Source organism: Rana temporaria, chromosome 3 (assembly GCF_905171775.1).
Source record: "Rana temporaria chromosome 3, aRanTem1.1, whole genome shotgun sequence".
Classification (NCBI taxonomy): domain Eukaryota; kingdom Metazoa; phylum Chordata; class Amphibia; order Anura; family Ranidae; genus Rana; species Rana temporaria.
Genome location: NC_053491.1, coordinates 59,568,573 through 59,586,979, shown reverse-complemented (window position 1 = coordinate 59,586,979; position 18,407 = coordinate 59,568,573). Strand labels below are relative to the sequence as shown.

At 44.8% G+C, this 18,407-nt stretch overlaps 1 protein-coding gene across 1 annotated transcript in view; it reads right to left on the bottom strand.

Annotated features, from left to right (window-relative positions):
* The window catches only part of FBN1 (fibrillin 1), a 359,844-nt gene extending 346,174 nt beyond the window's left edge, over nt 1-13,670 (bottom strand). Inside the window, exon 1 of the mRNA XM_040342652.1 lies at nt 13,209-13,670. Coding sequence (XP_040198586.1) covers nt 13,209-13,384 — 176 coding nt within the window. The 5' untranslated portion in view covers nt 13,385-13,670. The remainder of the gene's footprint in view (nt 1-13,208) is intronic.
* Between the last annotated feature and the right edge of the window lie 4,737 nt (nt 13,671-18,407).

Sequence of the window (18,407 nt, the reverse complement as noted above, 5' to 3'; positions counted from 1 at the left end):
GAAATTTTCAGCCAGTGTATGGGAATTTTTAAGTTACGGCGGCTGGCTGTGGATCTGGCCCGTTGTACTTACCGTAAAATCTGAAGTCCATGGACGGACACAGCTTCCTTAATTCTTGACATTAGGGTTATGTTCCGTCTATGAGGAGAGGACTAGTCCTCTCCTCATAGACGGAACATAACCCAAATGTCAAGATTTAAGGAAGCTGTGTCCGTCCATGGACGAAAGAGAAATGCCATTTTAGTTTTAGTTGTATTTTAGTCATCTCTATTGTTTCAATTTTAGTCGTATTTCAGTAGACTAAAATAGTATTCATTTAGTCAACTAAAATGCTTTAGACATTTTAGTCGACAAATCTAACACTGTGGGCATTCAGGAGGTGCCAGCTGTTGCTCTACCGCTCTCTGAAAAGTGATCCACCACAGATCAGTTTTTAAAGGGGCGGCAAGAGCTGCTGCCCGTGTGAACGAGCTAGCTGAGCATTACTGAATACATATTTACCCTTCTGGACTTTTTTGGACTAAAATGATTTACCCAATGTAGTCACTCACTGGAAATACTGAGATGTGCTACCTAGAGACAAGCTCTTCCTAAACTTTTCTTGAATTACTCTTTTGTAAAGAACAGAAAAGGAAGCAAATAGCCACTCCTCATTTATTAAATGATGAGGAACCAGGATTCCTGATATAACATAGAAAGTATGTGAAATATAAAAGGCCCCTTTCACATGGGTGCCGTCCTGTTTGCTCAGCAGGGGGTTCTGTGAAATAAATTGGGAATCCTTTCCAAACTGGAGCAGAACGGGACAGACGTCACTTTTATTTAAGGTCGGACACAATTCTAAAGGATGCAAATCTTTTCTATTTTTTTTTCCCAGGCCTGGACAGACTCGGAGGTGCAGTAATGCCGTGTACACACAATCGTTTTTTCATCTGAAAAAATGATCGTGTGTGGGCCCCATTGAACTTTTTTTTTTTTTTCAAAATTTTATTTTTATTGGATTTTAAGAAACACATAGTATAGAACAGAATCATAGAGTACAAAAGAATGATAACATCAACGTAATGATATCAAAGAGATTTCTCAAAAGAGAACATAAAGACAATTGACAAGAATACAGTGTCCAAGTATGCAGATCACAGTGGTAATCTGCACAAGAATATCAGGATAATATAGAACAAACAACTCCAATGTAGAAATTAGCAGCATAAATCAGAGAGTAATAATAAAGACTAAGGTGAGGCCAGTGGTACAGAAGTCCCGTAACTCGAGTGGTCCCAAGGTTCCCAAACTTTATCGAATTGTGGAATAGAATCATGGACAGACGCTGTTAAGTACATCCTCCGAATCTCAGCGACCAGGTGCAGGAATCTGGGCCACGGAGGGGGTTTGAACTTTTTTTTACGGTGTAAAGAAATAGAACATGTTTTAAATGTTTCTAATGGAAAAAAATCTGATGGGAAATTCCGATCATCTGTGTGGAAAATCCACGCATGCTCAGAATCAAGTCGACTCATGCATTGAACTTCATTTTTCTTGGCTTGTCGTAGTGTTTTACGTCACCGTGTTGTGGACGGTCGGAATTTAGTCTGATAGTGTGTATGCAAGACTGATGAAAGTCGGCTTTATCAGAATTCCGACTGAAAATTCCATTGGGTTTTATTCCATCGGAAATCCGATCGTGTGTACGACAGTTTGCATCCGCCTGGCCTGCCCATACACTTACATGGAGCTTCCTTCAGGTCCACCTGAAAAACTGGAGGACCAGATTGGATCACCCGTGTAAAAGGGGCCAAAAGCATTAGAAAACTGGTATGATAGATTGTTCAATATTTAATAGCTAAACTAATAGAAGTGACTTCATAGAAAATAGTTTTTTTTCATAGACAGACCTCAATATCTTTACCAGAAGAACCACAGCCCTGCAGAATAAAACCTGCCCTGAGCGTCCCACAAGACCATAACAATGAGAAAGAACACAGTCCACCCATGATGTCAGGGTCCTCTCCACCCTTCTCTGCAGGCCACATAATTCAGCACATAAATCCCAGTGTTTGTATAAGATAGGATCCACCCAAGTGATTAAAGGCTGCAAATCTTAACATTTGCATCTGTTTAAAGGCTCTTAAGTAGCTCTCATCTGGAAAATGACAATGATCTTGTCTGGAGCTGGCACGCTAAGTAATGACTATGCCTAGTGGCATCACTTCATGAGCACAGCTAAATCCCACAATGATCTTTTCCAATCCCCGGGGCTGTACAAATCTCAGGAGCCGGGGAACCAATGCTCCTTAAAGTGGAACTTCACCCAAAAGGTGTCCCCCCCGTACATTATTTTTTGGGGGGAACAGGTACCTAGTTTGATACCCGCTCCCACACCACCACAATTTCGGCCACCCTCTCTTTGCCTGCAAACTTCTTGAAAATATCACAGGCCCCACAAGCCTGCGGAACCATTCAAAAAGCGCAGCACGGTTTGCACATGCGCAGAGGAGTCACAGCCGGCTACCTACACTAAGGTGACCAGATTTTTTAAATGAAATCCGGGGACATTTTTTTTTTTTACTAGTAATGGCGGCAATCAGCGACTCTCTGCCCGTCGCCGCTTTACAGCCTGTCAAGTCTTATACCGCGTACACATGACCGTTTTTCATGTCATGGAAAAAAAAAACGTTGTTTTTCTCGACGAGATTCTTCTCAAGCCTGCCTTGTATACACACGATCGTGAAAAAAAAATGCTCGAGCAAAGCGCAGTGACGTACAACACGTACGACGGCACTATAAAGGGGAAGTTCCATTCGAATGGCGCCACCCTTTGGGCTGATTATGCAAATTTAAAGCCTACACATGACCGTTTTTCACGACGAGAAAAACGACGACAAGAAAAACAACGAGAAAAAATAGAGCAGGTTCTAAATTTTTAATGCCCATTTTTCACGTCGAGAAAAGTGCTCTGGAGCCTACACACGATCGTTTTTAATGACCATTAAAAAAAATTGCATTTTTCTCTTCATGAAAAACGGTCCTGTGTATGCAGCATTACTCTCCGGACCCCAGCTACTACTAGGTGGGGAGCGGAGGAAGATCACTCTGCCAGGGAAGGCAAGGAGATTGGCAGGTGGCTGGCCGGGACTTGAGCCAAGGCAGAAGGACATGTGAGTGGAGCTGAATGGGCATACACCCGAAACTGAAGAAATATTCCCTCCGCTCTGACCAGCACATGATCATCAGAAAGGGGCACAGATAATGGAAAAAAATACACCCCCTAAGATAGTAGGAGCAGGGGGGTAATTCAGATTGTTTCTTTAATTCTGCACTGTCTTTGAAATTGCCCCAGTCCCTGTTCAAATCCAATGTGGGGACAAAACCGTGGACAGACTTGGTCCGGGGACAGTGTCCTCAATCCGGGGACTGTCCCCAGAAACCGGGGATGTCTGGTCACCCTAACCTACACAAAACATTCCAGAGCCTGGGAACCCGAAGACTGACAAATAAATTGCCTGGGTGAGGACAGCACTGGACCCCTGGACAGCAGTATTTGTAGCTACGGACCTTAAAGGGTCACTAAAGGAAAACATTTTTTTTGCTGAAATTACTGTTTACAGGGTATAGAGACATAATAGTTAACTGATTCCTTTTAAAAATGATTAAAAATAGATAAAAAACAATCATATAATGTACCTGCAGTTTTTTTTTTAACAGAGATAGTACCTGCAGTTTAGTTTCGTTTTTGCTGTTGTTTCCTGGTTCTCTGATGTACAGAGACAAAGAGCCAATAGAGGGCAGTGAAGGTTTTGCAAAACGAAACTGGATTGGTGCTGAGGAGTTTTAGACACAGTAATCACACCTCCTTGATTAGTCACCACAGTGAGAAATCTCCCAGTACTGTGGTGATCAGGAAACAGACAACCAGGAAGTGTCCAGAACAGAGAGGAATTACAGAAACATCAAAGCAAAAACGAACAATAAGGACATGAAACCAGGACTGCAGTAAGGTAAAGGAAGCTATTTAGCGGGAAAAAAAAAATTCCTTTAGTGACCCTTTAAGTGTTTTCTTCTAGGGTGAAGAACTTTAAAGCTGAATTACAAAAAAAATGTCTGACAGCAAGGAAATTTATGACAGAAGAGACACTATAGGACACTATTGGAGACACTACTTCTCCTTGCCTGTCAGTGTTTGTGTACACCGGGCCACACATGCGCAGCTCAGCATGCATTTTTTTGGCACAGCTGTGTCCAATAACGGTGCAAGAATGACATCATGGCAGCCTGGCCAATCAAGCGGCCAAGGAGTTGGATCCCTGATGGAAGGTCGAGAGACGGTGAAGCACCCGTGACCCACAGGAGCACAGTCACCACATCACTGAAGGGGATTGCTTGCCAGGCAACTCTACCATAATGTCATAATATGCTGTGCATACTAGCACATTATGGCTAAAAGCTCTGGGGGCCCTTTTTTTAAAAAAATTTAAGGGGAAGGTTTTATTCTGCTTTAACCCTTTTTCTGCCAGATCATACGTCGTACGGACCTAACAGCAGGGGGTTTTATACGCAATCCGATGGCTGCAGCCAACAAGATTGTGTGTGAAACTGACAGGCAGACCCCCCGCCATGTTTTCTGGGCTCCGCTTGCCCGTCTGCTGGCCCGGGACCATGCGGGTGCCAGCGCCTGGCGGGGAAGGAGAAGAGCGAACACGTGTCCGCTCTCCTCCCCTTCTTGCTCTGACTTGGAATGTCACTTCCAGGTCAACCTCTCGGTGTCCCCGGCTAACTTAACCGTGAAGGGATGTATTGCAATGCGATCTGCATTGCAAAACATTCAGTGGAGCACCTAGGAGACCCTGCATGTTTTATTAAAGAGAACCTGTCACCTAGAAATCCAGTCATCTATGTGATGAGAAAAAAAGTATTTTTGCAAAAAATTAAGCTACACCCAAGCACATAAAATCCACCCCCCCCCCAAAAAATGTTGAGGCCCCCCACATCCACATATACACACCTATGATCATGAACGCAGGCATCGGGGCGCCTACATGTAAATTGTCAATTGCGATACACAGGTTGCATATCACCACACACCATGGAGTGAGAGCAATAATTCCAGCACAAGACCTCTTCCGTAATCCTAAACAGATACCTATAGGGGGCTTTTGAAGCATTGCCTATAGAAAATATAGGATACTAGAGTTTGTCCCCATTTCACGGCCGCACACAAATTTAAGGTTTGGTATATTGGGTATCTATTAAATTGGCCCAACCTCGACTTTTATATTTTACCAAAAATGTGGGTAAATTATTGTGTTTTTTGCCCTAAAATTCACTTTAGTGTGTTTTTTACTAAAATTTTGCATTTCATAGACCTTTGTGGTAATATCATGTCACATAAAAAAAATTGCTTTTAGAAAATATATAATGTTTGGGGGTTTTACATCATCTTAATGGCTAAACTGAGTTTAATGGAAGCCCCTGTAAAAGCGGGACACAAGCGTATTTGCATGTCTTTTCGCCTAAACAACTGCTTTTCTCTGCTCTCTTCCCCGAATACAAAAATTCCTGAACTTACACACACTATATTGCTAAAAGTATTGGAAAAAATGCCTGCATTTACACACACACATGAACTTTAATGGCATCCCAGTCTTAGTCCGTAGGGTTTAATATTGCGCTGGCCCACCATTTGCAGCTATAACAGCTTCAACTCTTCTGGGAATGCTGTCCACAAGGTTTAGGAGTGTCTATGGGAATGTTTGACCATTCTTCCAGAAGCGCATTTGTGAGGTCAGGGCTCTGATATTGGATGAGAAGACTCCACTCTAATTTATCCCAAGGGTGTTCTATCGGGATGAGGTCAGGGCTCTGTGCTTTGTTTAGTTCCTCCACCCCAAACTCGCTCATCCACACTATATTGCCAAACGTATTGGGTCACCCCTACAAATCATTTGGTGGAGGGGGATTATGGTGTGGGGTTGTTTTACAGAGGTAGGGCTTGGCCCCTTAGTTCCAGTGAAGGGAACTCTTAAGGCGTCAGCATACCAAGACCTTTTGGACAATTTGATGCTCCCAACTTTGTGGGAACAGTTTGGGGTTGGCCCCTTCCTGTTCCAACATGACTGCCCACCAGTGCACCAAGCAAGGTCCATAAAGACATGGATGAGCGAGTTTGGGGTGGAGGAACTTGACTGTCCTGCACAGAGACCTGACCTCAACCCGATAGAACACCTTTGGGATGAATTAGAGCGGAAACTGCGAGCCAGGCCTTCTCAATCAATCAAGCTTTAAATCACAGTTAAAATGCCCATATGAGGTGTAAATAGGGTCTTTAATGTGTATTAAATCAAGTCCCCACACTATGTAATTGATGTTAGATCTGAAACAGATTGCATAGTATATGGTCACCTTTACTTTCTTTAGAGCTGACAATGATCACCAGTGTGGACACAGATGGCAATAAAAAACTTAAAATAAAGGTTTAGGGTTTAAATTTTTTCCTTCAAAAATGTAAAAATAAGTTGTGCCTAGAGGTACCATTTAAAATTGTATCAAATCAAGCAGGTCCTTGCACTACGTAGCTGATGGAAGATCTGAAGTGTATGATCACCTTTATGTTCTTTCTAGGTGACGATGGTCACCAGTATGAGGGGTGATTCTCCCCAATAGAGACAGCAATAAAAACTTGGGTTTAATCCTTCTTTATTATATCCAAAAGTTTTGCCAAGAGGTAGAGAGGCAGGCTCTTTCAGCTGCAACATAGGCACCAAAATAAACTTGACAGAGGGTCCAATCTATCCCCATTCCATCCAAAACTGAAAAATAAATGTGCCTAGAGGTGACGGGGCAAGTCTTCCTAATGGGGACATAGGCACGAATAAGACAATGACACAGGGACTAATCTTGTGTCTATCAATAATTAAAATAACTGAAAATTATTTTACTTAGAAATACAGGTGCCCACCAAGGACATAGCTTGACACAGGGTCTAATCCTTCCCCCATCTAACCAAAACAATAAAAAATGTATTCCCTAGAGATTAAGGGTGGCAAGCAGGGGCGGACTGACCATTGAGTCACTCGGGCACTGCCCGAGGGCCCCATGCCACTAGGGGGCCCCATCATGGTTGCCAGGCTCAGTAAAACCAGGGACAGTATGTAAAAATCTATGTTTTTTTAGACCTGTCCCTGATATGTCCACAACCAACATGCTTTTGATGTGAAAATCCAGAGATTTTAGCTGCCCCGCCTCTGCACTGCCTCCTGGCGTGGTGGCCATCTGTAAGCCTGGGGCCCCATAATCTTATATTGACCAGGGGCCCCATGAGTTGTCAGTCCGCCCCTGGTGGCAAGTCTCCCAAATGGGGAAATAGGCACCAATAAAAGGCACCAATAAAAGCTTGAAAGAGGAATCCTTCTCCACGCCATCAAAAACTATAAGAAGGAGTTTTACCTATTAAACTGAAACTAAACATTTTAAATGTGTATAAAACAAGGCAGGCTCTTGCCCTACATAATGGATGGTAGACCAAAACGAGATTTTACAGTCAGGCTGTATAGTGAATGATCACCCCTTTCTAGGTGATGAGGGTCACCAGTACTAATAGAGGGACATGTCCCCCAATATGAACACAGACAGCAATAACAAATTTGTCATATGGTTGATTCTTTTTCCATTTTGACCAAAAGATTGTTCTAGAGCAGTGGTTCTCAACCTGGGGGTCGGGACCCCCTCGGGGGTCAAATGATAATTTGCCCGGGGTCACCAAATCCTGGGCTGTTCCTGAAGCCCGCACCACTCTCCCAACCTTCTTGTGGCTGCTCAGCAGGGCTGTCTCCGGAGCCAGTGGCCACCCAGCTGGGCTGTTCCTGGAGCACACGGCCGCCCACTCAGCCTCTTCGCAGCCACCCATTCAGTTCACGGCATGGCTAGGGGGCAGAGACTAGAGGTCCGCTGACTGGTGAGGATTGTGAGGTGGGAGGGGCCGGAGGAGACCCTATCTCCTGGTTTCAGCATCGGTGTCACTGCTATGAGACACCACAAAGTCGGAGACACACTGGGTAACACTACCTGTGATTATAGTTGCCATTAAAAGTCCCCACTACAGTTCTCAGATCAGCAGATGACCTTGATCAAGAGCACCTAAGTTGGCTGATCAGAACTCCCCCCAGCATTGCCACTCATCCCATTCCCCCTCCACCAAGGAGTAAGAGAAGGAATTAAAATAGAGAATACATGGAAGGGAGAGAAAAAGAGGGGAGGAAGAAAGAAAAAGGGAGAGAAAGAATAAGAGAAAAAACAAGAAAGACGGCTAGAGAGAGAGATGGGGGGGGGGGGGACAAGAAATTAGGATAGAGAGAGATAAAAGGGAAAAAGAGGAGAACAAAGAAAGAGTTGTACATCCTAAAATGTACCATATGAGGTTTTAATACTGTAGGAGTGGAGGGGACTCAGGGAGCGCTAAATGTCCGTGGGCTAGGGGCGCAAATTACTTGTCTTGCCTTGGGTGCTGACAACCCACGCTACGAAAATAATTTCACTGTTAGGGGTCCCCACAACTCAGGAAATGGTATTAAGGGGTCACGGCACTAAAAGGTTGAGAACCACTGTTCTAGAGGAAGAGGGGCAAGCCTTTCCAATGGGGACATAGGCAGAAAAAAACTTGACAGCGGGTCTAATTCGTCCCCATTCCATCCAAAACTGGAAAAAAAGTTTTCACATTAAAATAATTCAGGCCCTTGCACCATATAGTTGATGGAAGATCTGAAGGAGATCGTACAGATTATATACTGTATGGTCACCTTTAATTTCTTTCTAGGTGATAATGGTCAGCGGTACAAAGAAAGGGGTGAATCTCCCAATGGGGGCATAGGCACCAAAAAAAAAAATTGATACAGGGTCTGATCCTTCACCACTTTATCATAAACTGAAAAAAAAAATTCCCTAGGGATAGAGGGGCGAGTCTTCTTAGTGGGGACATAGGACCAATAAAGACTTGATGGAGGGTCCAATCCTTGTCCACTCTATTATAAACTGAAAAACAAAAAATTTCCTAGGGACAGAGGGGCGAGTCTTCGTAGTGGGGACATAGGACCAGTAAAGACTTCATGGCGGGTCCAATCCTTGTCCACTCTATTAACTGAAAAAAAAAAAATCCCTAGGGATAGAGGGGCGAGTCTTCCCAACAAGGTAATAGGTACTAATGAAAACTTGATGGGAGGTCTAATCCTTCTGCCATCCAGCCAAAACTGAAAAACAAAGTTTTGACTAGAGCAGGGGTAGGCAACCTTTGGCGCGCCAGCTGTTGTGCAGTTACGGCAGTTACAATTGTAATTCTGCAACAGCTGGAGTGCCACAGGTTGCCTACCCCTGGACTAGAGATAGAGGGGCGAGTCTCCCCAATGAAAGATGCACTTTAAATGTGTATAAAATCAGGCAGGCTCTTGCAACATGTAATGGGTGGTAGACCAAAAGGAGATTGGTTGATCAGGTTGTATAGTTTATGATGGCCTGTACGTTCTTTCTAGGTAACGATGGTCAATGGTACAAATGGAGGGGTGAATCTCTCCAGTGGGAATACAGACACCAATAAATACTTGATGAAGGGTCTAATCTTTCTAGCCAATACTGAAAAAAGCGTTTGACTAGAAATAGAGGGGCGAGTCTCCGCAATGGGGACATAGGCACCAATATAATCTTGGTAAAGAGACTATCCTTTTGCCTAGATAAAAGCTTTAAATTTGTATCAACTCAGGCACTATGTAATAAATGGTAGACCAAAATGAGTTGTACAATCGGGTTGTATAGCTATAATCACCTTTAAAGCTATTTCTAAGTAATAATGGTCACCAGTACTAATATAGGGGTGTGTTTCCCCAATAAGGACACAGACAGCACAGACAGCAATACCAATCCTTCTCCATTCTGACCAAAAGCTTTGTCTAAAGGTAAAGAGGCAGGTCTTCACAACGGGGACATAGGCACAAAAAAAACGACATAGGGCCAGATCCACGTAGCGGATCGTAATTTTAGTCCGGCGTAGCGTATCGTATCAACTTTGAGAGGCAAGTGCTGTATTCACAAAGCACTTGCCTCTAAAGTAACGGCGGCGTAGCGTAAATCTGCCGGCGTAAGGGCGCGGAATTCAAATGTTAAAGATGTGGGCATGTTTTATGTTAATTTTACTTGACCCGACGTAAATGACGTTTTTTCTGAACGGCGCATGCGCCATCTGTGGGGGTATCCCAGTGCGCATGCTCGAAATGGACCCGCAACAAGCCAATGCTTACGCCGTGAACGTCATTCTACGCAAAGCCCTATTCGCGAATGACTTACGCAAAATTTTCAAAATTCGACGCGGGAACGACATCCATACTTAACATAGGAAACGCCTGATATAGCAGGAGTACCTATACGCTTTATTCATAGGTGACAAAGGTCAGCTGTACAAATAGAGAGGGGTGAATCTTCCCACCAATACAAATTTGACAGAGGTTCTAATCTTTCTCCACTCTATCCACGACTGAAAAAAAGTTTTGTCTAGGGATAGAGGGGTGAGTTTTATCAACGGGTACAAAGGCACTAATAAAGATTTGATGGAGGGTCTAATCCTTCCTCACTCCATCTAAAACTGAACAAAATCATTGTGCCTATGGAGAGAGGGGCGTGCCTTCTCAGTGGGGTCATAGGCACCAATAAAAACTTGATGGAGGGTTTAATTCTTCTCCACTCCATCAAAAACTGAAAAGAAAATAATATTGTGCCTAGGTCAGCAGAGGGGCGAGTTTTCGTAATGGAGATATAGGCACCAATAAAGATTTGATGGGGGGTCTAATCCTTCTCCACTCTATCAAGAACTGGGGAAAATAAGTATTTTGTCTAGCGATAGAGGGGCGAGTCTTCCCAACAAGGTCATAGGCACCAATAAAAACTTGATGGAGGGTCTAATTTTTCCCAACAAGGTCATAGGCACCAATAAAAACTTGATGGAGGGTCTAATTTTTCCCAACAAGGTCATAGGCACCAATAAAAACTTGATGGACTGAACAAAAAAAAATAAAAAATTATTGGCTAGGGTCAGAGGGGCACGTTTGCTCAATGAGGATATAGGCACCAATAAATATTTGATGGGGGGGGGGGGGTCTAACCCTTCTCCACTATATCAAAAACTGAAAAAAAATTGCATAGGGATAGACGGGCGAGTCTTCCCAACAAGGTCATAGGTACCAATGCAAACTTGCCATCTAGCCAAAAGTGAAAAATAAAACAAACTTCTGACTAGAGATAGAGGGGCGAGTCTCCGCAATGTGAACTTGATAAAAAGACTAATAATCTTTTTCCTAGAGACACACTTTAAATTTGTATCAAATCAGGCAGGCTCTTGAACTATGCAAGGGGTGGTAGCTCTGAAAGAGGTTGTATAGTGTGTGGTCACCTCTACTTTCTTTCTAGGTACAAATAGAGGGGTGAACCTCCCCAATGGGGACATAGGCACCAATAAAAGGGTACAAATAGAGGGGTGAACCTCCCAATGGGGACATAGGCACCAATAAAAGGGTACAATCAGAGGGGTGAACCTCCCAATGGGGACATAGGCACCAATAAAAGGGTACAAATAGAGGGGTGAACCTCCCCAATGGGGACATAGGCACCAATAAAAGGGTACAAATAGAGGGGTGAACCTCCCAATGGGGACATAGGCACCAATAAAAGGGTACAAATAGAGGAGTGAACCCCCAATGGGGACACAGGCACCAATACAAGGGTACAAATAGAGGGATGAACCTCCCCAATGGGGACATAGGCACCAATAAAAGGGTACAAATAGAGGGGGGAACCTCCCCAATGGGGACATAGCCACAAATAAAAGGGTACAAATAGAGGGGGGAACCTCCCAATGGGGACATAGGCACCAATAAAAGGGTACAAATAGAGGGGTGAACCCCACAATGGGGACATAGGCACCAATAAAAGGGTACAAATAGAGGGGTGAACCTCCCAATGGGGACATAGGCACCAATAAAAGGGTACAAATAGAGGGATGAACCTCCCCAATAGGGATATAGGCACCAATAAAAGGGTACACATAGAGGAGGGAACCTCCCCAATGGGGACATAGGCACCAATAAAAGGGTACAAATAGAGGGGGGAACGTGACATAGGCACCAATAAAAGGGTACAAATAGAGGGGGGAACCTCCCCAATGGGGACATAGGCACCAATAAAAGAGTAAAAAAAAAGAGGGGTGAACCTCCCAATGGGGACATAGCCACAAATAAAAGGGTACAAATAGAGGGGTGAACCTCCCAATGTGGACATAGGCACCAATAAAAGGGTACAAATAGAGGGATGAACCTCCCCAATGGGGACATAGGCACCAATAAAAGGGTACAAATAGAGGGTGAACCTCCCCAATGGGGGACATAGGCACCAATAAAAGGGTACAAATAGAGGGGTGAACCTCCCAATGGGGACATAGCCACAAATAAAAGGGTACAAATAGAGGGGCGAACCTCCCAATGGGGACATAGGCACCAATAAAATTGTAGAAATAGGGGGGGGAACCTCCCAATGGGGACATAGGCACCAATAAAAGGGTACAAATAGAGGGGTGAACCTCCCAATGGGGACATAGGCACCAATAAAAGGGTACAAATAGAGGGGGGAACCTCCCAATGGGGACATAGGCACCAATAAAATTGTAGAAATAGAGGGGGGAACCTCCCAATGGGGACATAGGCACCAATAAAAGGGTACAAATAGAGGGGTGAACCTCCAAATGGGGACATAGGCATTAATAAAAGGGTACAAATAGAGGGGTGAACCTCCCAATGGGGACATAGGCACCAAAAAAAGGGTACAAATAGAGGGGTGAACCTCCCCAATGGGGACATAGGCACCAATAAAAGGGTACAAAAAGAGGGGGGAACCTCCCAATGGGGACATAGGCACCAATAAAAGGGTACAAATAGAGGGGTGAACCTCCCAATGGGGACATAGGCACCAATAAAATTGTAGAAATAGAGGGGTGACTTTCCCCAGTGGCACCAATAAAAAGGGTTTAATATTTCTCCTCTCCATAAACAACTATAAAGAAAAAGTTTTGCCAAAAGATAGAGCAAGCTTCCCAGATAGGGCCATGGGCAGGAATAAAGATGTGACAGAGGGTGTAGAGTTTATCTTATGAGTGAATAGAAGAAGTAGTAATGAGGAGTAGTCACCCTTTCAGCACGTCGTGCCCCGCTCCGGCTCCTCCACCTCTCCTCTTGGCTCGGTTGGCTCTGGCTTCCTTCACCGTGTCCGCTGCGGTGGCATCTTTGTCGGCACCTTGACTGGCACTGAAGGACAGGAAGGCTGTAAATCCGACTGCCAACCCCAATACACTGGTCAGCCGCATCCTGCCTGCTCACAGGAGCCCCTTCTCCCCTCTTCTTCTCCCCTCTTCTCCGGGTCCCCCTTCTTCTTCTGGCTCTGCGGGCTCCTGCGGGTCCTGCACAGGTCTTGTGAGGAGAAGTTCGGGCACACTATCTTCCAGCGACTATGTAGAAGGAAATGGCATTACGCAGCAGGCAGAAGGTTGCTGTGCCCTACCCCCAGAGCGCTCTATTCCAAGGAGACGGACAGCAGCGCTACTCAGGGTTACCCGACTCAGCGCAAGCCATGCTCCTTGTATGTGGGAGGACGGGCGCTATGTACAATTTATAGAACAAAGTGGCCGTTAGGGACAATCCTCCAGATCCAAAGCTTAGTGGACCAGTGACCCGCCCAGATACATCATACAAGACACAGGCTGGAGCTGCGGCTGCTCCTTCCCAGGATCAGGCTCAGCCCTTCTTGGCTGGAGGAGCGACTGAGGCTGTCCGGGGGCTGTGTGTTCTCTCCGTGTATGTATGGGGAGCTCTATGGGAGCTGACTACACGAGACCACCTTACCATAGAGACTACACCAGACCACCTTACTATAGGCTCACTACAGGAGACCCCCTTACCATAGAGACTACAAGAGACCACCTTACTATAGAGACTACAACAGACCACCTTACTATATAGACTACAAGAGACCACCTTACTATAGACTACAGGAGACCACCTTACTATAGAGACTACAACAGACCACCTTACTATAGGCTCACTACAGGAGACCCCCTTACCATAGAGACTACAAGAGACCACCTTACTATAGAGACTACAACAGACCACCTTACTATATAGACTACAAGAGACCACCTTACTATAGACTACAGGAGACCACCTTACTATAGAGACTACAACAGACCACCTTACTATAGAGACTACAAGAGACCACCTTACTATAGACTACAAGAGACCACCTTACTATAGACTCACTACAGGAGACCACCTTACTATAGACTACAGGAGACCACCTTACTATAGACTCACTACAGGAGACCACCTTACTATACACTACAACAGACCACCTTACTATAGACTACAAGAGACCACCTTACTATACACTACAACAGACCACCTTACTATAGAGACTACACCAGACCACCTTACTATAGGCTCACTACAGGAGACCACCTTACTATAGAGACTACACCAGACCACCTTACTATAGGCTCACTACAGGAGACCACCTTACCATAGAGACTACACCAGACCACCTTACTATAGACTCACTACAGGAGACCACCTTACTATAGACTACAGGAGACCACCTTACTATAGACTGACTAGAGGAGACCACCTTACTATAGAGACTACAACAGACCACCTTACTATACACTACAAGAGACCAACTTACTATACACTACAAGAGACCACCTTACTATAGAGACTACAACAGACCACCTTACTATACACTACAACAGACCACCTTACTATAGAGACTACAACAGACCACCTTACTATAGACTGACTAGAGGAGACCACCTTACTATAGAGACTACAACAGACCACCTTACTATACACTACAAGAGACAACCTTACTATACACTACAAGAGACCACCTTACTATACACTACAATAGACCACCTTACTATACACTACAAGAGACCACCTTACTATACACTACAAGAGACCACCTTACTATAGAGACTACAACAGACCACCTTACTATACACTACAACAGACCACCTTACTATAGAGACTACAACAGACCACCTTACTATAGACTACAACAGACCACCTTACTATAGACTGACTAGAGGAGACCACCTTACTATAGAGACTACAACAGACCACCTTACTATACACTACAAGAGACCACCTTACTATACACTACAAGAGACCACCTTACTATACACTACAAGAGACCACCTTACTATACACTACTAGAGACCACCTTACTATACACTACAAGAGACCACCTTACTATAGAAACTACAACAGACCACCTTACTATAGACTCGAAGAGACCACCTTACTATAGACTACAATAGACCACTTTACTATAGACTACAATAGACCACCTTACCATGAACTACAAAAGACCTTACTATAGACTACAAGAGACCACCTTACTATGGCCCACAAGAGACCACCTTACTATAGACTACAAGAGACCTTACTATACCACAGGTTCTTAAGGTTCCTATAGGAGAACTTACTATAGGACAGGTTATTATAGGAGAGCATAATATAGAGAGTTTACTATAGACTATAGCAGTGGCGGCTGGTGTTCAAATTTTTTGGGGGGGGCGCAAACAAACGAATAAAAACAATTGCAGCCTCACTGTGCCCATCAAACGCAGCTACTGTGCCCATCAATTGCCACCACTGTGCCCATCAATTGCAGCCACTGTGCCCATCAAACGCAGCCAATGTGCCCATCTAATGCTGCCACTGTGCCCATCAATTGTCGCCACTGTGCCCATCAATTGTCACCACTGTGCCATCAATTGTCGCCACTGTGCCATGCCATCAATTGTCACCACTGTGCCATCAATTGTCGCCACTGTGCCATGCCATCAATTGTCGCCACTGTGCCATCAATTGTCGCCGCTGTGCCATGCCATCAAACGCAGCCACTGTGACATGCTATCAAACGCAGCCACTGTACCCATCAATTGTCACCACTTTTTCATGCCATCAAACGCAGCCACTGTGCCATCAATTGTTGCCACTGTGCCCATCAATTGTCGCCACTGTGCCATGCCATCAAGCACAGCCACTGTGCCATCAATTGTCACCACTGTGCCCATCAATTGTCACCACTGTCCAATGCCATCAAACGCAGCCACTGTGCCCATCAATTGCCACCACTGTGCCCATCAATTGCAGCCACTGTGCCCATCAAACGCAGCCAATGTGCCCATCTAATGCTGCCACTGTGCCCATTAATTGTCGCCACTTTGCCATCAATTGTCACCACTGTGCCATCAATTGTCGCCACTGTGCCATGCCATCAATTGTCACCACTGTGCCATCAATTGTCGCCACTGTGCCATGCCATCAATTGTCGCCACTGTGCCATCAATTGTCACCACTGTGCCATCAATTGTCGCCACTGTGCCATGCCATCAATTGTCACCACTGTGCCATCAATTGTCGCCACTGTGCCATGCCATCAATTGTCGCCACTGTGCCATCAATTGTCGCCGCTGTGCCATGCCATCAAACGCAGCCACTGTGACATGCTATCAAACGCAGCCACTGTACCCATCAATTGTCACCACTTTTTCATGCCATCAAACGCAGCCACTGTGCCATCAATTGTTGCCACTGTGCCCATCAATTGTCGCCACTGTGCCATGCCATCAAGCACAGCCACTGTGCCATCAATTGTCGCCACTGTGCCCATCAATTGTCACCACTGTCCAATGCCATCAAACGCAGCCACTGTGCCCATCAATTGCCACCACTGTGCCCATCAATTGCAGCCACTGTGCCCATCAAACGCAGCCAATGTGCCCATCTAATGCTGCCACTGTGCCCATTAATTGTCGCCACTTTGCCATCAATTGTCACCACTGTGCCATCAATTGTCGCCACTGTGCCATGCCATCAATTGTCACCACTGTGCCATCAATTGTCGCCACTGTGCCATGCCATCAATTGTCGCCACTGTGCCATCAATTGTCACCACTGTGCCATCAATTGTCGCCACTGTGCCATGCCATCAAACGCAGCCACTGTGACATGCCATCAAACGCAGCCACTGTACCCATCAATTGTCACCACTTTGTCATGCCATCAAACGCAGCCACTGTGCCATCAATTGTTGCCACTGTGCCCATCAATTGTCACCACTTTACCATGCCATCAAACGCAGCCACTGTGCCATCAATTGTCACCACTGTGCCCATCAATTGTCACCACTGTGCCATGCCATCAAACGCAGCCACTGTGCCCATCAATTGTCGTCACTGTGCCCATCAATTGCCGCCAGTTTTCCCCCTCAAAATTCACCAGTTTGCCCCCTGTAAAATGCCACCTTTCTCGGGTCAGCCATCCTCACTCCACTGTCCGCTGGCTCTCATAGACACTTCCAAAGCCAATCAACTGCTGTTATTCAGATGGCTGGCGCTCACCAGGGGGCCGGCCATCTGAATAGTGGGCGGCAGTGGCGCAATGCATTAATCTATGTATTGTTTCAGTGGCGGTGCATGAGAGAGGGGGCAGCGCTCCTGCACCCACTATCGACGCACCGTCACTGGACTATAGGACAGGTTATTATAGGAGAGCATACTATAGAGAGTTTACTATAAACAATAGGACAGGTTATTATAGGAGAGCATACTATAGAGAGTTTACTATAGACTATAGGACAGGTTATTATAGCACAGGTTCCTATAGGAAGACTTACTATAGGACCGATTACTATAGGAGAGCATACTATAGAGCGTTTACTATAGACTATAGGACAGGTTATTATAGGAGAGCATACTAAAGAGAGTTTACTATAGAGTATAGGACAGCGCAGGTTCTTATAGGAAGACTTACTATAGGAGAGGTTACTATAGGAGATCATACTATAGAGTTTACTATAAACTATAAGAGAACATACTATAGCACAGGCTCCTATAGGAGATTCTACTATAAGACAGGTTAATATAGGAAGACTTACTAAAGGACAGGTTACTATAGGAGAGCATACTATAGAGAGTTTATTATAGACTATAGGACAGTTTATTATAGCGCAGGTTCCCATAGGAAGACTTACTATAGGACAGGTTACTATAGGAGAGCATACTATAGAGAGTTTACTATAAATTATAAGAGAACTTACTTTAGCACAGGTTCATAAAGGAGATTCTAATATAGAACAGGTTACTATAGGAGGACTTACTAAAGGACAGGTTACTATAGGAGAGCATATTATAGAGAGTTTACTATAGACTATAGGACAGGTTATTATAATAGAGCATACTATAGAGAGTTTACTATAGATTATAGGACAGCTTAGGAGAGCACACTATAGAGAGTCTATTATAGAGAGTCTACTATAGACTATAG